The sequence below is a fragment of the Coregonus lavaretus genome (genome assembly GCF_964263955.1).
Source record: "Coregonus lavaretus genome assembly, chromosome: 3".
NCBI lineage: Eukaryota > Metazoa > Chordata > Actinopteri > Salmoniformes > Salmonidae > Coregonus > Coregonus lavaretus.
In genome coordinates this window covers 42,175,284-42,185,452 of record NC_139990.1, presented here as the reverse complement: position 1 = coordinate 42,185,452, position 10,169 = coordinate 42,175,284, and the positions used below count along the sequence as shown (strand labels likewise).

Sequence of the window (10,169 nt, the reverse complement as noted above, 5' to 3'; positions counted from 1 at the left end):
TGTAAGTAGGAAAACCTGCAAAATCGGCAGTGTATCAAATACTTGTTCTCCCCACTGTATGTGAGACAAAGTGACATTCTCTGTTGGCTTTGCATTTGTTCCTACTGTGAACCTAGATAGACTAAATGTTAAGTCAATAGAAACTGACAGTGTTCTTACAGAAAATGTTGTGCTGCACAGAACAGTTGTAGTATGCTCACAAGATCACAAACCCATTTTATTATGTTCCTTAAAATCTATGGCACAACTAAAAGAAATACAGATATCTACATGAGGACTGAGGGGGGGGGGGGGGTGGTATAGAGTAGTGAGGACTGAGGGGGGTATAGAGTAGTGAGGACTGAGGGGGGTATAGAGTAGTGAGGACTGGGGGGGGTATAGAGTAATGAGGACTGAGGGGGGGGTATAGAGTAGTGAGGACTGAGGGGGGGTGGTATAGAGTAGTGAGGGCTGAGGGGGGGTGGTATAGAGTAATGAGGACTTAGGGGGGGGTGGTATAGAGTAATGAGGACTGAGGGGGGGGGGGTGGTATAGAGTAGTGAGGGCTGGGGGGGTGGTATAGAGTAGTGAGGACTGAGGGGGTATAGAGTAGTGAGGACTGGGGGGGTATAGAGTAATGAGGACTGAGGGGGGGTATAGAGTAGTGAGGACTGAGGAGGGAGTGGTATAGAGTAGTGAGGACTGAGGGGGGGTGGTATAGAGTAGTGAGGGCTGAGGGGGGGTGGTATAGAGTAATGAGGACTTAGGGGGGGATGGTATAGAGTAGTGAAGGCTGGGGGGGTATAGAGTAATGAGGACTTAGGGGGGGGGGTATAGAGTAGTGAGGACAGGGGGGTATAGAGTAGTGAGGACTGAGGGGGGGTATAGAGTAGTGAGGACTGAGGGGGGGGGGGGGGTATAGAGTATTGAGGACTGAGGGGGGGTATAGAGTAGTGAGGACTGGGGGGTGTATAGAATAGTGAGGACTGAGGTGGGGTATAGAATAGTGAGGACTGAGGGGGGGTATAGAGTAGTGAGGACTGAGGGGGTACAGTTCTGATTTTGAAAGCATTGTTTTGTTCATATATGTGAGACAAAGTGACATTCTCTGTTGGCTTTGCATTTGTTCCTACTGTGAACCTAGATAGACTAAATGTTAAGTCAATAGAAACTGACAGTGTTCTTACAGAAAATGTTGTGCTGCACAGAACAGTTGTAGTATGCTCACAAGATCACAAAACCCATTTTATTATGTTCCATAAAATCTATGGCACAACTAAAAGAAATACAGATATCTACATTTCTACCAATACTTTACTACAAACAGAGACATACACACAGGTTAAATAAACCATGTAAACACATCTAAAAGACAAACCTCCCAGTTCTTGGAACTTCCTATTAAAACAACATAAAAGAGAACTCATTAAAAATAAACAATGTAATTACTATGAAAGGCTGCCCTAGAACTGACAGTCAATGATGTTCTTAAAAGATAAAGAAAAATGCTAATCCCACTTTCACATCCTGACAGATGTTTCCCTGGTGAAACTACATTCCAGTGATGCTTGCTGTTTGCTGTGACTGTAAAACCAGTCTGAAACCACTAGTGATTCTTCAACTTCCCTCTTCACTTAGAGGCCCTCTCGGTAACCCAGTCAATGACCTGCAAGATAATAAATAAAAACATATGGGTCTGTTTAAAAGCTGGAAGCCATACAATTTCCTAACTCTTCATGAACAATTTCTACCTGAATACCCCTTGACTTCTGAAGAACATGATTGAAAGCATGCCTTGGTAAGGGGAGGGTAAAATATGTAATAAACGGTTGACAGGTTACCTGCTTGGCATTGCTGCTGGCTGCTTTCTTCATTTCCTCATGAAGACCCCTGGACGTTTTCAGATCCTTTTGGAGAAAAGGAATACATTGTGACACGCGTGTCTCTGTAACTGACATGCTCTGAGAGTAGGTTGGTTATACACTGCTCAAAAAAATTAAGGGAACACTAAAATAACACATCCTAGATCTGAATGAATGAAATCATCTTATTAAATAGTTTTTTCTTTACACAGTTGAATGTGCTGACAACAAAATCACACAAAAATTATCAATGGGAATCAAATGTATCAACCCATGGAGGTCTGGATTTGGAGTCACCCTCAAAATTAAAGTGGAAAACCACACTACAGGCGGATCCAACGCAGGAACACAGGATTTGCAAGCCTGAAATGACAGTTCAACATCAGTCATCGTTTGATGTAATGTCCTTAAAACAAGTCAAAATGAGGCTCAGTAGTGTGTGTGGCCTCCACGTGCCTGTATGACCTCCCTACAACGCCTGGGCATGCTCCTGATGAGGTGGCGGATGGTCTCCTGAGGGATCTCCTCCTAGACCTGGACTAAAGCATCCGCCAACTCCTGGACAGTCTGTGGTGCAACGTGGCGTTGGTGGATGGAGCGAGACATGATGTCCCAGATGTGCTCAATTGGATTCAGGTCTGGGGAACGGGCGGGCCAGTCCATAGCATCAATGCCTTCCTCTTGCAGGAACTGCTGACACACTCCAGCCACATGAGGTCTAGCATTGTCTTGCATTAGGAGGAACCCAGGGCCAACCGCACCAGCATATGGTCTCACAAGTGGTCTGAGGATCTCATCTCGGTACCTAATGGCAGTCAGGCTACCTCTGGCGAGCACATGGAGGGCTGTGCGGCCCCCCAAAGAAATGCCACCCCACACCATGACTGACCCACCGCCAAACCGGTCATGCTGGAGGATGTTGCAGGCAGCAGAACGTTCTCCACGGCGTCTCCAGACTCTGTCACATGTGCTCAGTGTGAACCTGCTTTCATCTGTGAAGAGCACAGGGCGCCAGTGGCGAATTTGCCAATCTTGGTGTTCTCTGGCAAATGCCAAACGTCCTGCACGGTGTTGGGCTGTAAGCACAACCCCCACCTGTGGACGTCGGGCCCTCATACCACCCTCATGGAGTCTGTTTCTGACCGTTTGAGCAGACACATGCACATTTGTGGCCTGCTGGAGGTCATTTTGCAGGGCTCTGGCAGTGCTCCTCCTGCTCCTCCTTGCACAAAGGTGGAGGTAGCAGTCCTGCTGCTGGGTTGTTGCCCTCCTACGGCCTCCTCCACGTCTCCTGATGTACTGGCCTGTCTCCTGGTAGCGCCTCCATGCTCTGGACACTACGCTGACAGACACAGCAAACCTTCTTGCCACAGCTCGCATTGATGTGCCTTCCTGGATGAGCTGCACTACCTGAGCCACTTGTGTGGGTTGTAGACTCTGTCTCATGCTACCACTAGAGTGAAAGCACCGCCAGCATTCAAAAGTGACCAAAACATCCGCCAGGAAGCATAGGAACTGAGAAGTGGTCTGTGGTCACCACCTGCAAAACCAGTCCTTTATTGGGGGTGTCTTGCTAATTGCCTATAATTTCCACCTGTTGTCTATTCCATTTGCACAACAGCATGTGAAATGTATTGTCAATCAGTGTTGCTTCCTAAGTGGACAGTTTATTTCACAGAAGTGTGATTGACTTGGAGTTACATTGTGTTGTTTAAGTGTTCCCTTTATTTTTTTGAGCAGTGTACATCTCTCAGTGAGGTTATTATGTACTTCAATTCAAGTGTGCTCATCTTTCTCTATAGTCTCTGGGGTGATGACGTTACAGTCAGCTGCTATAGGCAGGACAGACAGCCAGCTTATCTCTCTAGGCAATACAAAACAATCCTATCTATCTAACACAGTCTTAGTTGTCATTCTATCATTGAAAACTTTTTCAAAGAGGGGCCAAGGGACTTGAAGTTTTCACGTTAACTCACTGTTGGTGCTAAATGTCAAATTCAAAGAAAGGGAACAGGAGACAGACCTTCAGATAGAATTTGGAGATTTCAAACAGTCTTTGACTGCAGGCGGCAAGGCACTTATGTTCTCTGGTGATCCCATGATGCTTCAGCGTCTTCGCCACAACCTCTTTCAGCATCTAGAACAGAAATGACAGAAAACACTCTGCGTGTGTGTGTGTATCAATGGGAATCACTGACATTTCTCTAAATCAGGGATGGGCAACTTTGATGGGGGTGGGGGCCACAAAAAATCTGAACTTATCACGGGGGGCCGCAGTGGCTCGCGGGTCTGTGTACCCACATCCATATCCATACCCCCACCTTGAAGCAAAACGATTTAGCAACCCCCCCCCCCCCCCCCCCCCCGACAGCAGACAGAAAATGAAGTTTAATTTCCTGCAAATATACACATTTTTCCATGGGGCGGAGAGAAATGTTTGCAGTTTTTAATATGATATTAGAGTGAGAGTGACTAACAAAATCAATGGGGGCCCCCCGGTCGGTAAGTCGACCGTGTTTACTAGAAGTTTAGATAGCTGGCTGCTAGACTAACTTACCAATCTCAAACATGTTATCTGACATGAGCTAATTGAGTGACATAACAAGAGAAAAACCAATGATGCACAACCACATTTTGAAATTACTATTCTAACTCGGATCATTAAGTTGTGACCCCGACTGAGTTTATTTTGTCTTTGAAAATGTATCCTCGGGCCTAGAAAAGGGGGGACGCCAGTCGCCCATCCCTGCTCTAAATAAACCTGTATTTTTCTCAATGGGGTCACGTCGTTCTTCTTGTGGTTGATAAACTCGGGTTTGCATAGTAATCAGAACAGCTCAAGGTCTTGTTCCTTGAAACTGAAACTCTTATCTCACGGAGCTTAACATTGTGGAGAATGGTAGGAGAGAAAGGAATGTACAGTTGTCGTTAAAGATCTGGTGCAGCGTCATCATGTCGTAGTTACCTAGTGGGGGGCTATGATATGGCAATTTAGCACAGCATAACCTAATGGAAGACTATAAATTTAGATGTGTGTCTGTCTATAGAGATAAATACTCTGTGTCTATCTATGTGAATATCTACATGCTGTACAACACAGAAATATTTCCCCAACAGATACAATAAGCCATCATCAGCCAGTATGGCCTCTTACCCGGACATGTTTCTGGGAGCGAGACTCCTTGTTGGCCTTGTCCTCTGCCTGTCCCTGCCCGTGTCCCTGGGCCTGGGGGGCTCTGTGGCTCTGTGGGGGGTCAGGGTGGTGCTTCTCGGGCCCCTGGGGGCCAAGGGGAGCCAGTCTCAGGGCTGAGACAGAGGAGGTGGACTGAGACCTGGTATTCTGCAGTCTCAAGGCTCTCACAGCAGGGTGGGTATCAGTACCACTGCTACCAGAGCCCAGGGACTCACTGCTCTCTGACTTGGCCAGCCTGGACAATACAGACAGACAATAATTTTTTACAGAGTGGTGTCACTATCTCTGCCAGAAAGACTACTGTGAATCTACTCCTAATGACCTCAGCTGTCACCATAATCAATTAAGGTTCAATTCCATGGCAACAGACAACATATTTATTCTCTATGTAATTATACAGTAGCCAACTCCTAAAAAATATGAATCTAGAAAGTAATTTAGAGAGGCATCATCCTGTTGCTTTCTGGCATTATATTACATCATTAAGGCTATGAGGCTATATCATTTGATATTCATTATGGAAACATCAATTCTATCTGCTGGTCACATCACCTGAGTAATAAAACCATCAATATTTCTATCTGCTGGTCACATCACCTAAGTAATAAAACCATCATTTCTATCTGCTGGTCACATCACCTGAGTAATAAAACCATCATTTCTATCTGCTGGTCACATCACCTGAGTAATAAATCCATCATTTCTATCTGCTGGTCACATCACCTGAGTAATAAATCCATCATTTCTATCTGCTGGTCACATCACCTGAGTAATAAAACCATCAATATTTCTATCTGCTGGTCACATCACCTGAGTAATAAAACCATCAATATTTCTATCTGCTGGTCACATCACCTAAGTAATAAAACCATCATTTCTATCTGCTGGTCACATCACCTGAGTAATAAAACCATCATTTCTATCTGCTGGTCACATCACCTGAGTAATAAAACCATCATTTCTATCTGCTGGTCACGTCGCCACAGCAATAAAAACCATCCTCAGCAGACCAATATCTCATTTCACAGTAACTAATGGGTGTCACATAAAACAACTACATATAAAGGGTATCAATGTGTGAATAATACCATTCAGTTCCACTTTGAAAGACAATATGCTGACCACGGACTATACGGCTTCTGCCTCCCAAATGGCAGGCACCCTATTCCCAATTTAGTGCACTACTTCTACCCTGTAGGCCCTGTTCAAAAGTAGTGCACTATATAGGGAATAGGGTGCCATTTGGGATTAACCCTGTATCTATATGCATTAAGAGTCAGCAATGGAATGTGCTGCAGAGTCACAGTAAACTATTAACAGTCCGTAAAGAAGAATAACTGCAGATGGGAACAATCTTTCCCCCTCCTCTCTCCCTGTGTGTGTGTGTGTTTGTTTGTTTGAAGTTTTCAAGGTGAAAAGTGATCTGTACTCTTCAGACAGAGTGAATACCTCAGAACTGGAACAGCATTTTCTACTACTATCATATAACTCACCAACACTGTCCACTTTAGGCGAACCCATTTCAGCTGAACCCTCTTGATGTTAACTATTGATGTTCTAAAATGCTGAGGAGGAGCTACATAAATAATCCTGATCTCCCTTCCTCAGATCTGACAGCCACTCTCTAGGGACTAGTTGTCTTGTTAAGATGTCAGTATGACTGAACTATAGATGAACATGACTGAATGACTGGCGATAACACAGGGGACATGTTAACAACAACCAAGATAAAACACTGATGACCTAGAAAGAAAAATAAGAGAAATCCTGTTGTTTCTGATCAAAGGGAACAGAGAAATCCTGTTGTTTCTGATCAAAGGGAACAGAGAAATCCAGTTGTTTCTGATCAAAGGGAACAGAGAAATCCAGTTGTTTCTGATCAAAGGGAACAGAGAAATCCTGTAGTTTCTGATCAAAAGGGAACAGAGAAATCCTGTTGTTTCTGATCAAAGGGAACAGAGAAATCCTGTTGTTTCTGATCAAAGGGAACGGATAAATCCTGTTGTTTCTGATCAAAGGGAACAGATAAATCCTGTTGTTTCTGATCAAAGGGAAAAGAGAAAGCCTGTTGTTTCTGATCAAAGGGAACGGAGAAATCCTGTTGTTTCTGATCAAAGGGAACAGATACATCCTGTTGTTTCTGATCAAAGGGAACATATAAATCCTTTTTTTTCTGATCAAAGGGAACAGAGAAATCCAGTTGTTTCTGATCAAAGGGAACTGATAAATCCTGTTGTTTCTGATCAAAGGGAACAGATAAATCCTGTTGTTTCTGATAAAAGGGAACAGAGAAATCCTGTTGTTTCTGATCAAAGGGAATAGATAATTCCTTTTGTTTCTGATCAAAGGGAACAGATAAATCCTGTTGTTTCTGATCAAAGGGAGCGGAGAAATCTGGGTTGTTTCTGATCAAAGCGAACTGAGAAATCCAGTTGTTTCTGATCAAAGGGAACAGATCAATCCTTTTGTTTCTGATCAAAGGGAACAGATAAATCCTGTTGTTTCTGATCAAAGGGAACAGATAAATAATTTTGTTTCTGATCAAAGGGAACAGAGAAATCCTGTTGTTTCTGATCAAAGGGAACAGAGAAATCCTGTTGTTTCTGATCAAAGGGATCAGATCAATCCTGTTGTTTCTGATCAAAGGGAACAGATCAATCCAGTTGTTTCTGATCAAATGGAACAGATAAATCCTGTTGTTTCTGATCAAAGGGAACAGAGAAATCCTGTTGTTTCTGATCAAAGGGAACAGAGAAATCCTGTTGTTTCTGATCAAAGGGATCAGATCAATCCTGTTGTTTCTGATCAAAGGGATCAGATCAATCCTGTTGTTTCTGATCAAAGGGAACAGATAAATCCTGTTGTTTCTGATCAAATGGAACAGATAAATCCTGTTGTTTCTGATTAAAGGGAACAGATAAATCCTGTTGTTTCTGATCAAAGGGAACAGATAAATCCTGTTGTTTCTGATCAAAGGGAACATATCAATCATTTTGTTTCTGATCAAAGGGAACAGAGAAATCCAGTTGTTTCTGATCAAAGCGAACTGAGAAATCCAGTTGTTTCTGATCAAAGGGAACAGAGAAATCCTGTTGTTTCTGATCAAAGGGAACAGAGAAACTTGGTTGTTTCTGATCAAAGGGAACAGATACATCCTGTTGTTTCTGATCAAAGGGAACAGAGAAATCCTGTTGTTTCTGATCAAAGGGAACAGAGAAATCCTGTAGTTTCTGATCAAAGGGAAAAGAGAAATCCTGTTGTTTCTGATCAAAGGGAACAGAGAAATCCAGTTGTTTCTGATCAAAGGGAGCGGATAAATCCTGTTGTTTCTGATCAAAGGGAGCGGATAAATCCTGTTGTTTCTGATCACAGGGAGCAGAGAAATCCAGGTTGTTTCTGATCAAAGCGAACAGAGAAATCCAGTTGTTTCTGATCAAAGGGAACAGATAAATCATTTTGTTTCTGATCAAAGGGAACAGAGAAATCCTGTTGTTTCTGATCAAAGGGAACATAGAAACTTGGTTGTTTCTGATCAAAGGGAACAGAGAAATCCTGTTGTTTCTGATCAAAGGGAACGGATACATCCTGTTGTTTCTGATCAAAGGGAACAGATACATCCTGTTGTTTCTGATCAAAGGGAACAGATCATTCCTTTTGTTTCTGATCAAAGGGAACAGATAAGAGAAAGGAGCAGCTACAGAGGGAAGTGACTGACAGACTCTATTATCGCTAGTGAACAGACTGGAGTCCAGTCAAACCACATGTAAACCAAATACTTTTATAACTAAACCAAGATAGACCACAGCCCGTCGTTTCAAATGGGAACAAATTAGTCATAGTGGGCAGAACAAGCAAGGAGGTGGGCAGAGCCAAGCACGAGCTAGCGAAATTCTATTGCCTCGTTTCTAGCACACATTTACATATTTCCATTAGGGAACGCCTACTTTGTGAAGTGCGCGTGTGCAATAACTCAATTCGCCTTTGCACTCTTTCTAAACAACACAATTAAAAAAAACTTTGGCAAAGGGTAAAGTCTACAAAACTTAGTCCACTCTGTTCGTTACAGATTCTAGTTTTGGGAACAGAAAACTGTATTTAGATTAAATGTTTCATCGATGATAAAATGTACAGAATGTCGGCTGAAATCCATCTCGTCCCCATCTTCTCCCACTGCCGGCCACTGGGCTTCCTCTCGCTACCATATTTGATAGTAAGTGGAAAAGCCAAGCAGATGCTTCACATTATTACATCCGGTGAAATATCTGTCTCATTGTTCTATCTGTGTGTAAACTCTGGGATTTGATGAACAAATATACTGAGCCTGCAAACATCCCAAGGTGAAATGTAACATGAGTAGAGATAGTGGGTGGCCAATTCAACCTAGTAGTAGAAGACTATCACACTGTAATCTATTCCCCTATGAAGTTTATTGTTACAACGTTTCAAGCCTAGTTCCACCTTTGGTAACCTAAGGCTGGAAACATTGTTTCAATAACAAAAATGGGAGCTTAAAACAGTGTGCAAAAATCTTCTGTTGAATATATTGGTTGACCTCTAGCACCTGCTCTAAACCACAGGTTGTATGTACGTAACCTTTGCCTATATAGAACACGATGCTCCTAATATGCCATTTAGCGGATGCTTTTATCCAAAGTGACTCACAGTCATGCGTGCATGCATTTTTTATGTATAGGTGGCCCTGGGAATCAAACCCACTATCCTGGCGTTGCAAGAGCCATGCTCTACCAACTGAGCTACAGAGTATCATACAAACCTCACTAACCTCTTATTGGGGTGGATGGCGTCTGTATCCCTTGATCGTCTCTTGATCCTGGGCAGGTCAGAGTTAAGGAGGGCCTCTCCGTCCGGGACACTTCCTGGTTCAGACAGCACGGCCGGCGAGGGGGCAGGGCTTAAGGCAAAGGGGACGGGACAAGGCTCCTTGGAGCAGGTTGTCTGGGTCTCGTAGCGAATCAGACGAGACTGCAGCCGGACGAAGCCCTGGTCCCGGTCCAAGGCCTTGTGGCCCTGCTCGTCCAGACAGAACCTGGGTAGGGCCAAGAGATTAGTGATTCAAAACAAAGACAAGTCTGGACGATAGATAGCCAATAAAGTAGTAGTTAATAATAGATAAA

General features: G+C 43.6%; 1 protein-coding gene across 1 annotated transcript in view; it reads right to left on the bottom strand.

Annotated features, from left to right (window-relative positions):
* Positions 1 to 1,211: 1,211 nt before the first annotated feature.
* LOC311109591 (mdm2-binding protein-like) overlaps positions 1,212 to 10,169 on the bottom strand; it is a 36,529-nt gene continuing 27,571 nt past the window's right edge. The window contains exons 18-22 of the mRNA XM_084152521.1: positions 9,818 to 10,081; positions 4,996 to 5,269; positions 3,865 to 3,978; positions 1,821 to 1,886; positions 1,212 to 1,645 (exon numbers count right to left, since the gene is read on the bottom strand). Coding sequence (XP_084008647.1) covers positions 1,610 to 1,645; positions 1,821 to 1,886; positions 3,865 to 3,978; positions 4,996 to 5,269; positions 9,818 to 10,081 — 754 coding nt within the window. The 3' untranslated portion in view covers positions 1,212 to 1,609. The remainder of the gene's footprint in view (positions 1,646 to 1,820; positions 1,887 to 3,864; positions 3,979 to 4,995; positions 5,270 to 9,817; positions 10,082 to 10,169) is intronic.